Raw genomic sequence first — 15,012 nt, 5'->3', positions numbered from 1 at the left:
CAATCAGCCCTGGCTCTGAACCTAGTAAATAGCTTGTGGTGACTTGAAAAAAAGATGAGGAAGTTTGGGAAAGAAAACTAAAACTTAAGAGGGGAAGAGTCCAAGTGACAGCTGCCAGGTGCTTTACTGTGTTTGGCTACTGCTTGAATGCAGATCAACTTAGGATGAGTACACCAGACAAATAAAAACTTCAGTTTGAAGATCACCAATGTTGAAAGAGACCAGCCGTAAGGTATGAATGTAAAGTGTGTTAAAATTACCTACCATACTGATATTTCTTTGTGAATTTTACCTCAATTATAAGGTTAAACCAGAAATAGTTTGAAGCCCTATGAAAAATACAGTGATAATTTTGCAGCATGGTGATGGATGATTCCAATCACACTTGCTGCTAAAATATATTCTTAGTATATATTTAGTAAAGTGGCTGGATTTTGGTTGTTATGACTTCTCTGTTTTTCCATGAGTCTAACTCCCTCAAATGTTTGTTCATGTCCTTGCTTTGCCATTTACAGAAAGGCTAAGATAACCTTTAAAAAGAACACAATTCACATGGTTCATACTCTGCTAAGCATTTTTCTGTTGAAAGCGGATCACACTTTGGTATGAATTTATTCTGCAGCTTCCTTCAAAACCGGCTTGACTTCCTCCTGCTCCTCCCGCTTTGTCAAAAACGTCTGCTCTCAGAATACCATCCATTTATGTTTAGTGCACATGCTCACTGGCCAGAGGGCTGCTGATTGATTTGCAGTAACCACATGGCTCTGATATAGTATATCTATATCTATATTAATACACCACATTGAGATTCTTTTTTTGAATGCAAAGGTCCCATTAAGAGAGCGATGTCCCTTTTATATGATTGCACCAACAACGGCTTTAGAAAAACCAAGAATACAAAAAAATAATTTCATGAATATCATAGGCTACCTCCTGGGATATCATCAACTATAGTCATTTCATTTCATATAACGGGCTTTTACAACTTGTGCAGACTAACCTCAGGTCCTTTTGCTGGCATACAGTTTTGTTAGATAGGCTCTGAAACATACTTACTTTGGGATTTATCTACCATCTGGTTATCTCTAAGTACTTACATTGTCATTGCCTATCTATGTGCTGTGCTGAAAATACAGATAGGGTGTTTTGATGACGAGATAGGAAAGTATAAAGCGTCTTGGCCTCTGATGTTAAAGATAGGGCCTTGTTCTCCTGTCTTATTCATTATGAAAAGTTAAAAACTGTACAGAGATAGAGTATCTTTGAAGCTTCTTGCTTGGCTGCCTGTAGGCCCACGGAGGCTTCAGTTTCTGTAACACGGCCCACTAGTTTCCATTCAGTTTGCTCACTTGATGACTGAGGAGGCTGAGCCATGTGTTGCTAACACTGTAACACCTGAATTTGTAAGAGGAGAAAAACATTCACTTCAAATGTATGTAAGCCACTCTTAATATAATAAGGTTTGAAAAGATCATTCATCTTTTATGGTTGTCAAAAGGTCCCAGATAGAATTTATAATTTTTTTTTTATATCTCATTTATATTTTTATTACCTCTGCCAGTCATAGCAGAGGAAGTTACTGTGTGTCAATCTGTCTGAATGTTTGTATGTTATCTCAAAACGTCATAAAAGAGAGTGTGTGAAATTTGGTGGACAGATAGTCATCGGCCCAAAGATCAGTTGATTAGATTTTGGTGCTGATTTTGATCTGTGATTTCTGCCGCTGGTTGATTATTGTACTGGACATCGTACTTCTGAGACATCCAAGTCAGCTTCTAGACAGCATGGCACCCACATGCAATTTTCTCTAAAAATCCAACATGGAAGGAAAAATTGAAAAACAAGCATCAAATGTTACCGAGGCTGCAGCTTTGCAGGTTTGTCCTCTTGTGCCTTCTAGTTTCACCTAAACTGTTTTTAACTCTTTTTTTTTTCAGTTATGGTCTGCTGGGTCCCAGTGGATGTGGGAAGACAACACTGTTGAAATGCATTGTGGGAACTCTGAAGATCTCATGGGGTCACATCAGTGTGCTGGGGAAGCCGCCTGCATTTCCTGGTCATGAGGTTCCAGGCAGGATGGTGGGCTACATGCCGCAGGTAAACAACACAGTGGTGGTTGATGTTGTGTTCATGTAGTATGGGGACAAGTGTAAGACTGGGATAACATTTCACTGCCTTGGAAGAGATCATGTGTTTAAGTCAGCAGAATGTCCTGGTTCAAAATATATTTAAAATATATAATAAATGACAACAGTGGTCTTGAATGTGTTGCTGTGAAAATAACCTTAAAAGTTGCATTGCTGCTGCATTGTTTACCTCTTACGTTGATACACTTGCTCAATTGGTGACGCCAAATGGGAGCAAAGTTCCGTTTTCCTGTTTGTAAAATGCCACTGTAGGAGGCTGTGAAGGGTTTTTAAAAGTAAATCTGATATGACGTGAACACAGCATTTCACACCGGGCGTCACATTTGGATGGCTGAATGTGATGCCTTCCTCCAGGAGGAAGTGGTGTGCGACCAGGAGAGGAGTAAAGCTGTAACGTGACACCCCACCTGATCCCAGGGTGCAGCTGATGTGCAGCTGTGGCGCCCTCGGCATAATTACTGTGTGCTGATGCTGCAGTGCAGAGAAATGTTGCATGAATTGCATTAGTATTTTTTAGCTTTTATTCTCAACTATTACTGGATTCCAAATCCTGCCTTCATTGCCCTTCATGGCACTTCATGTCCCAACTGGTTATGATGAACTGTCTGTAGAAATCTGTGCCCTAATCTACCACCAACAGCTTGTAGCGTGTAAAGGTAAAATTGTCTGTCTTATCTTATTTATTGCTTAAGTGTGCTTATCATTGGCTGAAATATTTTCATATGCAGCTGCGGTCATCCTGACCTGTGCTGTGCTGGAGGCTAAATTTGATTTATTTTATTTTATTTTATTTTATTTTATCTTGTTTTTTATGTTTTGTGTGATTTTCCAATGTGATGACTCTGTAAATTTCTAAAATTTTTCAGTCATTTTATCATTAAAAGGATGAAAAACACATCACACAATAGTAATTTTAACCTTTTAGACACAGTAATGCGAAGGGATAACAGTGACCCCTGAGATCCTTGACACTGCATAACAGTTCATCAAATGTATTTCTATTGAAATGGAATAAAACTTTCCGCCTCATTCACGGCACTTTGTGTATTTCAACACAGTTAAGAGAAACGTTGTTGGCTCTGTGTTGCACAGGATCTGGCGTTATACAACGAGTTCACCATCAGCGACACCCTGACCTTCTTCGGCCGTATCCATGGCCTGACGTCAAAGGACACCCAGGCGCGCATGAACTTCCTCATCGACTTCCTGGATCTACCTCAGAAGCACAGCCTGGTCCGAAATCTCAGGTGAGGCAGGTGCACCAAACGTCCAAACATAAAAGTGACATTTTGAGTGATTTAGAACTGTGCTGAGGATCACGATACACAGTGTGATCACCATTGTCTTTCATGTTGACATTTTGCAAGTTACTAAATGGTCCAACCAAACTAATTTCCTGATTTAACAAAAATATACCCAGTTGGTCATTTTTCTTTCCCATGGCTGACTGAGCCACATAGACATAAGGTTCAGTATGTAGCCATCAGTGCTGAATTGAGGCCATAATCCCTTGATACAGCTCATAAAGTAATTCAAACTGCGGCGTGGTGTCTTTGGACTTTGTCGCCTTAATTACTGCACACACACACACACACACACACACACACACACTCACACACACACACACACACACTCACACTTCCTAGTACAGAGACCCAGTGTTGATAACATGAATTTGAATATGAATTTGGCTGATAAGGGGACAAGCCAAAGTGTGCAAGAGAGGCAGACAGAGTCTTGTTTGTTACCAGCTGTTGCAAATGTCACGTCGGCTATGCCAGAAATTCTAGCCATTGTTTTGTTTTTCTTGCATGCATTTCAGTGTCAGAGCTACAAGACATTTTTTTGTCACCGTTAGCCCTGAAGGCGGCATATCAGTCAAGGAATTATTTTAAGTCTGCAGGAAAATACTGCGTGTTTTGGTTCAAAATGCTGCTTTTATTACTGTTACTTACTTACTTTCAATTCGATTCAGGACATTGGTGTTCATCTACTTTCTTGAAGCGGTAGCCTACAAAGAGGTTCTCATAACCAGACTATAAGGAAAATGTGGAATGAAGGCTTTTATGTATCACTATGTCACTTGCAATATCAGTGGACATTTTTAAAGGTGCTATGTATAGCATTTTTAGACATTGATATATGCTTGCTAAATTAATTGAATTAGCATAACGATTACGGACAAAATTTAAAACCACATTTCCAATAAACTGAATTCATGCTGCATATGATGTGGCTTCTTACCATTCCTGCTCCGTCAGTATTTATTAGGCTGTACTAGATAATGAAAATGTTGAAAGTTTTTTTTTTTTTTTTTTGTCAGTCTTTTACTCCATCCACCATCTGCCATTGACAGAAACTTTGAAAGCTTTATGTCCATGAGCACCAGAAGAACTGCCTCTTTTCCTGTTTCCTGTTTTGTGCCGTAAAGCAATACAACTGATTTCCATCCGATTAGCTCATATCAGACAATGCAAAACAGTTCAGAGCCCGGCAGAGGCCGCCAGTTGTCTTAGTTTTGATCATGTTTCTGTATGATAATTTTACTGCAAAAATAATACATGTGGCACTTTTAATTTAAATAAATTAATTGAAATTGAGCCGCAGCCCCTTTCCGTCTCTAACCATCAGTGGCAGTTCTTGGACACTCAGAAGAATATGGGTGACTCTACCAGGCTTTACCCGATCCCCAGAGAACAGGGGACATACAGTATGTAGGAACATTATTGGAAATCAGATGCCACTGCTTGTCACATGACGCTGCCCACCGTCCACCCCTCTCCCAAATAAAAGTAGAAAGCAGCTTACTTACTTATATCCATTATTTATGCCTGTAAGGTGTGCTCGAGACTTGTTGATGTTGTAATTCCTCAGTCACCTGTGGAAGTTGATATAAGTCAAAGAATGTCCCTTTAAGCTTGGATGAGGGTGACTGCAGCTTGTGAGTGCATCCTTAATTGATCCCTTGTTAGTTGGATGTAATGATCCCCTTTCTAACCAATTTTACAACTCGTCATTTCTTATCTTATCATACTCTTATCTTATTTATCATAATTTTATCATACTCTTATTAATGCAGTAATAAGAGTCTAAGCCAGTTATCCTACATGGTGTTTACCATTCATAATGTGAAAAATATTTGTGCTATGAATAAGCACACCATGTGCCTCAGCGACGCACTGTCTCTTTCTGTTCCCTCTCTCTTTCTCTCTCTCTGCCTGTCAGTCCCTTTGCTTTCATCTTCAATAAATCATAACATTGACCTGCTTGCAGTAATGTGATCAACTTTTGAGATACAGTCAGAAATATTTATGTTGTCAAATTAGAATGCCCTTTCCTCCAGTTGTCCCTTGCTCAAGACTTGTTTTTCTCAGTGTTGTCAGGCAGGTTTGTCTTGCAGGTTTTGTTGCTGTTACTCTCGGCTCCCGCTACCTACCGAGGAGGATTAGTTTAGACAATTACTAACGTGGGAGATTCAGCCCTGTGACCTGAAGGCTGACTCTTGCTTTCTTGCGTTTTCTTTTACCTTTCTCACGATCTGTTTCTCTCTCGCTCTCCCTCTAGTGGGGGTCAGAGACGGAGGGTGTCACTCGGTGCAGCTCTGCTTCAAAATCCAGAGCTACTCATTTTGGATGAGCCAACAGTTGGAGTGGACCCTGTGCTCAGGGCTAAGTATGCACACACACACACACACACACACACACACACAAACACTAACGCTTTCACAATTCACCACTTGAAAAAGCAGCTTCATTCTTATGTTTGACACCAAGAAGCACATCCAAAAACATCAGGAAAAGGCCGTCTTCACAGCAGCCGTTTTGACATGAAATAGCAGGGTAAACTCAGGTGTTACTAATGACATTAATTAAGTTTCAGCTCCATTTCAAGGAGGCGGAGTCTTTCCAGTGAGCCTGCATGAACAACAGCAGGACCCTGGCTCTGTTAGACCTGAATGGAACTGAAACTTCATTAATATCATTGGTAACACCCGTGTTTACCCTGCTATTTCATGTCAAAATGGTTGCTGTGAAAAAGGCCTGTTGGACAAACGTCATCATTTCACAAATTATCTTCTGAAAAGTGTGTTGGAAACAAACTAGTCTCAAAATTAAAGAGGAATATATTGTAGCTTCACATTTTCTGCTAATATCCTGTATGTGAACCATTTACTACCAGAACCTAGCCAGGTAGCAGCTAAGTAGCTAGTAAGCTAGCTAACCTCCTAGCTAATTTCCAGAACAAGTCAGAAACACATTTTTGAGAGTGCTGTGCTCCAATCCCATTGTGTAATTGCACCACAAAAGCTTTGACAAACCAGCAAGTTAGCAAGCTAATGGTTCTTGGCAAAGCTAAGCTCCCTCTGCCTGCTGTGTGGTAATCTCAGTGAGTAAGGGGGTCAAGAGTTGTGTAATTTGTTTCAGCTTTTGGTGTCATTTCCTTTTTTTTTTTTCTAGGATCTGGCAGCATCTGGTCGAGATTGTGAAGACAGGAAAAGTCTCTGTCATCATCACCACGCATTACATAGAGGAGGCCAGACAAGCCAATGTGGTGAGATATGCATACATACATGCACACACAAGGTGGGCTGTGTATAACTGCACACACAGAAACACAGACCACCATAAAGCCACTGACAGAGAGGAAATTAATAGAACAGTGCACCCCCATCCTTATTAGTTTTTGTGAGCGGGCAGCTATGGCCCCCTCATACAGGAACAATGGGCCCTTTGATGCTTCGTCTGTGTCACCATGTTAGGAAAAGAGTATTCAATATTAGTTTTGACAGTTTAGACAAAGGCTCAAATTGAGTTAGAGAGAAAAAGAGCGGGGAATCTTACCGTGGAGTTTCTGTGGATGCCCTTGCTGATTGAATGCTGATTTCATTTTTGATTATCACTTCAACAATTTTTTGCATTATAATTTTTCACCTTAGTTTAGAGTCACATTGATTTGAGTGCAGTCAGTGTGCTTGAGTATGGTTTTGGTGACAGTGCAGCAGCACCTGTCCTTTCAAAGTAGCTTTTACCATCCAATCATGGCGGAATGTATTAGGTCTGCACAAAAGTTAGATTTTGCTCATGTTGGACCCTCGCGTGCAGTTAGTGTAATCAGTTTAATATCAGTTTAAAGAGACACAGCAGAAAAAGCAATGCACATATGCATTTGAATAAATACACACACAGAAGGTGTTATAGCCAATATTCACTGCACAAGGACAACAGGACTTCACACAGAGTACAAAGGGATTAGGAATGATACTCTACAGCCTGGAGACCACATGTATCACCCTGCATATGTGCATTTAACATCATGTAGCCCTCCCTACTGGTCAGCCTGGTAGCTGGCTTAGTCTAAATCCAATCATTCCTGCAAAGTTCATGTTCTTTCAGCAGTAATCTTCTTTGTGCAAAGTCCATAAAGTCTATATAGACTTGTACTAACTACTGATGATTGATGTCAGGACTAAGGTGCTTAGTTTGTAGATTAGGCTGACTCAGATGGTTGGCGAACCTCTCAGAGATCCTTGGTTGATGAATCAAACAGAAGTTTAATAGATGCACAGAGAGATGAGCTGTGCACACTGTTGGACATAGAGGTTCTCTAAAGTGTGAATCTGTACAGGACTTTTTTTTAGGGAAGAGAGGAAAGAAAAAGAAAGTAACTTTAGATCATGTGGCTGAGGAATGACAAGTGTCTGGTTTCGTTGAAGGTCAGGAGAAGCATTTGTTTAAAAATAAAGGTGCACCCGTTCAAAGACCCTGGTAAGCCTTCAATTACAGGATGCTACCATAAGTCACTTTTTTGAGATTATTTGGCCTCTTCTTCTCTCTCTTCTTTTGTAAAGAATGTAAGGAAAGCTGCTGCATTGAGGCAGACATAAGCACAGCTATCTGAGATGCCAACAGGCTGAGATCTCACTTCTCTTTTCTTGCAGTTTTTATATGATAGCATAATCACATGGCTGAGAAGAAATACCCCGTATCTCCCCCAGCTTCCTGGACCACATCCCCCTCCCCTCTCCTGGGTCATCTTCCACTACTCACTGTTTGTGCATATGTGCATGAATATGTGTGCACTAGACTTAATGAGTCAGGGAGGCGTGCACTAACGTATGAGAGACTAGCAATGTTCATAAAACTGTAAGCTTTGCTGACAGGTTATGACAGTTTTGATAGTTACCTGCTGAAACGTCAGTAGCTGTGCAGCTGAGTGAATAAAGTCAGCACTATCACAACCACCAAGTGCTCCTGTTACTTATAAACAAAGCTTACATTTCTATGAGATGTGTGTATCACTTGCAAATGAGTTAGACTGATACATGATATATCGGGCTAAATTTGGCCTTTGATTACATAATGGATACCAGCCAGTCTCCTAAAGCCTTCACTTATACTTGATTGTCTTTGTTATTTAGATGTTAATTAAGGTCTGCTCTATCAGGGAATTTTGTAGACCACAGATGAAGTGCAGTGTGTCACCCTGTCTTAAGGAGCTTGCTAAGCCTAGAGTAATTTCATAAGTTCATTGGAGAGGTTTAGTGTCCCATGATGGCCTTTGTGTTATTTCAGAGGCTTTTCCGCTTTGAGAAGGATACGATTAGGGGGTAAACACAAAAGACTTTTTTGGCCCGGTCAGTTTTCACCATATTGAAATTAATTTAACAAAATATATTTGAGACTTCAATCTAGAAGTATTTGTATTGTTACCAACATGCAGTAATTGGTGGAAGCTCAGTGTGTACATGTTGTGCTTACTCTGTGTTTTCTAGAGAGGTCTGTAATAACCCTCTACCATGTCAAGAGATCGCACACCTCTGTGACTCACTCTGTGTGCGGTTGTGTTTGTCAGCAGTCATAATAGGGCTAAGTAGACTATTGCTTCTATAACCCCATAACCCCAGATTTTACTCAAGGCATTACCTAAAGACTCTGTGTTATTTTGCCCTGACATTGATGCTGCGGCCAAGCAGAGCCAGACACTAAAACACTGTCTTACAGCTCAGCTAGCTAACATCCAAAGAATTCCTAGGTAAATTCTTTAACTGCCTTTGTGATAATTACAACGCCAACTTGCTGTAACTGCGTCAAGCAGAGTAGCGCATGGCCCAACAATGCATCACTTCATCTCCAAGGAATAATGTTGCTAGGTCAGGTCAACCTGCCCTTTTGTTGTTCTGTCAGGTTTCACTCTTTGAGTCTATTACACCATACAGTCCTGGGTCACATAGTGTCTGCAAACAGCTTTTATGGTTTGTGTGACCCACATCAGAGCTGGACTGGGTAGGTTTGCCAGATAAGACAGTACAAGTTACAGAAACTAGTTCAAGGTGCTTTTCTACATTTTGAATCTTGCCATTTCTCGAATGTCCTAATGTGGTTAAAAAAAAAAAAAAAACATTTGTGACACTTCAAAGAGATTAAAACAAAAGGTAACATTTACTGGTATTTACTACTATTTGATGCAGGACTAACCATGCAGAATTCAAGTAATTACCTGCGGTATTTATAAAAAATAAATTTGTTTCCTATTCTCTATCACTGATTGATGTAACATAGTAGTGATTCAACCTAAAGCCAGTTCATGAAAATCTCTAGTGCACAGGAAATAATGAAATCTCTAGTGCACAGGAAGTAATGCTAATTCTTATATTTCTGACAGAAGCATCTTTCAAACAGATATGTGTGGAATAAATAGAAGAATCAGGCAGTTAGCATGAGCTGTGGTCGCCACCATGTCGGAGCAGACAAAGAAAACAGCAACATCTACAGAAACTAAGTCCATCAACAGAAAATCCAAGAAAAAAGACATCACACCACTAAACACGCTGTTTTATGGACCATAAGTGCAGGCAAAAGTTAAAGCAAGAGAGGCTTGTTGTAACGTAAAAAGTGTCCCTTGGATTACTATTCTGATTTCATTAAACGAATAATTCCTCCAATACACCTGTCCTCTCTCTGCAGGTTGGTCTCATGCGAAATGGCCGCCTGCTGGCAGAAGGGCCTCCAGAAGCAGTGATGAAGCAGCACAGTGCATCAGTGAGTACTGGTTCACAACACCACAGGCTGTACAGACACCCAGGGGTGCTGGGGATGCAATTCCTAAAAGTCCAAAAGTTGATGCTTGTAGTTGTTGGCAATTATGCACGGTGGATGCAAGCACCAGTAGCAATTAGAGAGTATTGCAGTTGACAGCCACTTGATCTATATTGTCTCATACTCATTTCTGTTCCAGACCCTGGAGCATGCCTTCCTGCAGCTGTGTGAGACGTCAGACCAGGTGGGCTCAACTCCGCAGAGCAGGGTCCTAGAGGACAGCCAATCGTTTGAGAGCGGGCGGGACGAGAGTCGGCCAATTCTTGGAGTTGGACTAGAGTCTACAGACGAAATACCCAAATATTCAGGTAATTCTCTAAAAGAGGTGTTTACAGGTGCATATCTTAGCTGTGATTTTCATTTTTGGCATATTTTGAAAAGTTGAAAATCCTAAATTGAATTCTAGGTCACAGACAATTTGTGTTAAGTCATCTTTGGTAAAAAAAATAGTACATACTTCCATTATTTATGGATATATATTGTAGGTGGGGTTTTTTTTGGCTTTATTGGTGTTTTCCCTGGTTTACAGTTTGGTCTTAAGTCTGACATCAGTACTATTTCAGATATTCTGTATGGCCTCTTTAGTCTTTGTATCACGAAGACTGTTACACTTGTGTGTCTGTGTGTGTGTGTGTGTGTGTGTGTGTGTGTGTACAGTTGACTGGAAGGTGCGAGTCAGGCATGTGCTGCCAAAGTGGAGGAACATTGCAGCCCTGATGATCAAAACCATGGTGCGGATGAAGAGAATGCCAGGGTGAGGATGATGATGATGCTGATAATGACGGTGATCTAAAAATCAATAGAATCCTGACTCAATGGCCCAAACCCCTACAATATACAGCGTTTTTTAAAAAAACTTATTTTTATTTCTATTTTTTTGACAAATGCTCTTTCAGTAGTAATACATCAAACATATGTTTTTAATGGCTGCACTGTAAAATATGTGGCTGCCACACCTCCTTGTGTAGGGGTGAGGTTAATTAACCCCATGTGTGGATATTTCATCTAATTATGGAGAGGTGATGTAATACTGTGATTTTACTGTATATTTTAAATGTCCTCAGAAAAGTCAGAGGACCTTAACCTTGACAAGACAAGAAATAAAAACGCAGAGCCTGCTTGTATGTGCAGGACTATTTTCTTAAAAATTTCTTAAAAAAAAAAAAAAACACTACCTGATGTTCAGTAAACTGGGTGAAATCAAGTACACCACCAAAATATTATTTGTTTTATGCAAAAAGCTCAAGCTATCTCATTACATCAAAATAGTTAATACTGAGTTTTATTTTCATGTCAGCTCAATTATATAGTAGTTATGAAACAATCACATCTGAACAACTCAGATGTTGATGAAAATGCTGATAGTAATGATGATGACCACGTACATTCATAAACATTTAACCACTGACTCATAACACTGAAAATCAGTGAAGCCAAACCCATAGCCTGCAGTGTGAATTCTCCAAATATTCACTTTATGTATAATGCCACAGAAGAGCATAAATATAACTGGGACCAAATTGCTCTCGGAAAAGTCAGTTACAAATGAAACATGTTTTCCAGACTGTTTTCAGACAATATCTGATATTTAGTAAAGGGGCAATAAAAAGACAGATTTATTTGCAAAGCAACATGTCCATAAAGCCTAACTGTGTGTGACTCCTTTGTATTTGCAGGTCATTGTGTTTCCAGTTCTTGTTGCCCGTCATCCAGATCTCTCTGATGTGTCTGTGCATCGGAGGAGACCCCAAGGGGATCCAGGTTGCCGTGGTGAACAACGAGACCTCCCCCTCCTCTTACAGCTACTCCCTGCTCTCCTTCCTGGACAATTCCAGTGTGGAACAGGTACTGATTTGGTACTTATTTTACTAATACACATGAAATTTGACAATGTGCAGCATCATTACACTCAGTTTCTAATCTTAATGTATGACAACTAAAGACGAACTTTGTCATTTTTAAAGCTCCACACAAACATTTCCTGTGTGAAAGGTAGTTCTAGCTCAAAGATTGGAGCAATATTTAGCCCCTTTGCTGACAACATAGCATGACATACTTGGTACCAGTGGATTTCTTAGGCAGTCTAATTTCATATTATTCCAATATCTGAGCCCACTACTCCCTCTGAAAGACAGCATGCTGGCTGGCAGCATATTAGGACTTTTTGCAATCGTTGTATTTTGCAACGATTGAACAGACACATGACTTGAAGTGCCCGTCAGGGAGAGCACAGGCAATTGAGAACTGATTCAGCGTAGAGAGGAAATAACAAGGTCTTTCTCAAGATTCAATTTTACATTCACCTTTTAACACCTTTCACTTCTGCTTCAGGCACAAGCTATTTGAAACTGACTTCTAGTAAATGGGGAAGTGTATAGAAAGTGTGCGGTGTGAACAGCCGTTGAACCTACTTTTTTGTCACAGAAACAGTTTTCATGTGCTGCATAACATCCACACACAGATATGTGTACAGTCCTTTCCATACATACAAGTGTTTAGTACCCTTCAGCAAGGCATACAACCCACACCTGCTCCAGTGTAGCTGTTAAGTGAGCGACTGTACAGGACTGAGGTGTGAACATACATAGCTGTATACAAACGTGAAGCAGAGTTTTGCTGAAAAAGTGTGTGCTCAGTCAACATTCACTGGTTAAATAAAGGCTTATATGTATATGTAGTGTATAATAAAATGTCTGTGGCTTTTGTCCTCCTATATTCAAGGTGCCCTTGTCCCATGCAGAGGCTTTTACTGGGATCTATAACGGAGAGTACTGGGGTGTCATTGGCTTCAGCAAGAACTTCACGAGCTACCTGACAAAGAGGTGAGAGAAAGCGATTCATGTAGCTCATGTAGCTGCTGTGGCTCTCAAAATAATGAGAGTCAGAGCAGCGGTAGTCTGGGTTGACATGTCTTGACTTGGACCTTCTTCCTCTCCTGTCTTTGGACACTCCCTGCTGGTGACACATTTTTTTTTTTTTTTTTACCTTGGACATTAGAGTGGGATGGGTTTTGGTTGCATCCCGCTCTGTCTGTTTGTCTGCCAGCAGGATATCAGACCAAGATGAACAGATTAACTTTCCTTGCCAGTTGGCAAACACAGTTAATCATATGATTTGGCTCAGGTAATGCTATTTTGCAGTGTAGACTGATGTTTTTAACATACCTGTAACGCAGTGCTAATTCTACTGTATTAAAGAAATGTCTGTAGGCGTGTGTGTGTGTGCGTGTGTGTGTTTGCACGCGCATGCATCAGAGGGGTTTTCACTAGTTGAACTCAACCACATTAAACCACACCATCTATTTCAAAATGCCAATGTAACACACAGTACATTTTAGTGAGAAAAACATATTAACACAGTGACACTCATGCGAGCCATAGCGCACACATGCACACACACACACACACACTCTCTCACACACACACACACACACACACACACACATGGACGGAGAGAGAAAGACGGTTGAGGTGTTTGCTGATGATTTATTGTTCTACAGGCACCTCTTAGGCATGTTGCAGACAGAGTATTGTTTCCCTGTTTCTTTCTTTGAAATAGACACACACACACACACACACACACACACACACACAGGTACAGACATTAGACCACACCAGCGCACACCGACTCCCATCATGTGATGATGAGTCAGCATTCAAGGGTAAAGGGTACAAGGTGTTGGTTGTTTCTGTAATTGTGAATCACTGCTGTGTGTGTGTGTGTGTGTGTGTGTGTGTGTGTGTGTGTGTGTCTGTGTGTGTCTGTGCGTGTGTGTCTTACCGGGGTAGAAAGTCTGGTCCTTCCTGTCCCTAATTCATGGCTTAGTGCCGACCAATCACATGCTCATTTTGTCATCATCATGCGTTGTTCATGTGACTCTGTCATGGCCCAAACGTTATTGTCATGCAGGGTTTGTTGTCTCCCCGTGGGAAAACGAGTTTCTCCTCACTCATCTGTTGCAGGGATTCATATCATTTGGATGATTCAGGGTTTGTGTGAATTGACTTGTGGTTGCCCAGTTCCCTTTGTGTGTCTGAATTAATGGCTAGATCTTTTTAACAGCAGCCTTTTGACATGAATCGCAGGTAAACACAGGCGCTACTAATGACACTGCCTAAGGTTCAGTCAAGTGTAGCAGAGTGTTTCCAGTGAGCCTGCATGAGCAGCACCAGGACCCTGGTTCTGTTAGACCTGAATGGAACAAAAACTTCATTAATGTCATCAGCGGTGTTTACCTGCTGGTCATGCCCAAATGGCTGCTGTGAAAAATCTGTTGTGTGGTCTATTGCATTTACATTTCAGCTGACATCCACAGTACTTGCAGATCAGATGTGATTCCACAAGGTCTGCATTTAAACAATCTGTGAGAAACAAAAAGCTGGGTGCACAGCATGACAGGATGTTGGTTGAAATAAAACAGGCCTGTGAAAGTTTAATTAATAATATGCAAATAATAGCGAATATTATGCAAATGAGGCCAAGTCTCTCCTATAGTGGAATGAGCATATTACCCTGCCTACTCTTATTGTGAAGGCCCTCTGGCAGATGCAGACATGAAATGCAATGCTTTTCAAAATGCACACATTCACTGAGCAAAACAGGAAAACTACTGCGACTTAGATTATGTTAAACATGTCATATTTATTTTTATTTAGTATTTTCTCTCGAACAAAACTGTAGGATTTGTCCTACTTTACCAGGCTTGGGTGACGTTCTGCCTGAAGAAAATCCTAATGACAGCCACAACCAGGACAAATTTGACCTATTTC

General features: G+C 40.6%; 1 protein-coding gene across 2 annotated transcripts in view; it reads left to right on the top strand.

The window, feature by feature from the left end:
- abch1 (ATP-binding cassette, sub-family H, member 1) overlaps positions 1-15,012 on the top strand; it is a 30,371-nt gene that overhangs the window by 4,381 nt on the left and 10,978 nt on the right. For both annotated transcript variants that reach the window (XM_030070630.1, XM_030070631.1), the window contains exons 3-11: positions 1,938-2,097; positions 3,240-3,394; positions 5,712-5,819; positions 6,605-6,698; positions 10,112-10,186; positions 10,383-10,551; positions 10,901-10,997; positions 11,920-12,088; positions 12,965-13,065. In XM_030070630.1, the coding sequence (XP_029926490.1) occupies positions 1,938-2,097; positions 3,240-3,394; positions 5,712-5,819; positions 6,605-6,698; positions 10,112-10,186; positions 10,383-10,551; positions 10,901-10,997; positions 11,920-12,088; positions 12,965-13,065 (1,128 nt within the window). The remainder of the gene's footprint in view (positions 1-1,937; positions 2,098-3,239; positions 3,395-5,711; positions 5,820-6,604; positions 6,699-10,111; positions 10,187-10,382; positions 10,552-10,900; positions 10,998-11,919; positions 12,089-12,964; positions 13,066-15,012) is intronic.

Source organism: Myripristis murdjan, chromosome 15 (assembly GCF_902150065.1).
Source record: "Myripristis murdjan chromosome 15, fMyrMur1.1, whole genome shotgun sequence".
Lineage (NCBI taxonomy): Eukaryota > Metazoa > Chordata > Actinopteri > Holocentriformes > Holocentridae > Myripristis > Myripristis murdjan.
Note: the sequence above shows the minus strand (reverse complement) of the source record. Positions and strands in the feature narration are given on the sequence as shown.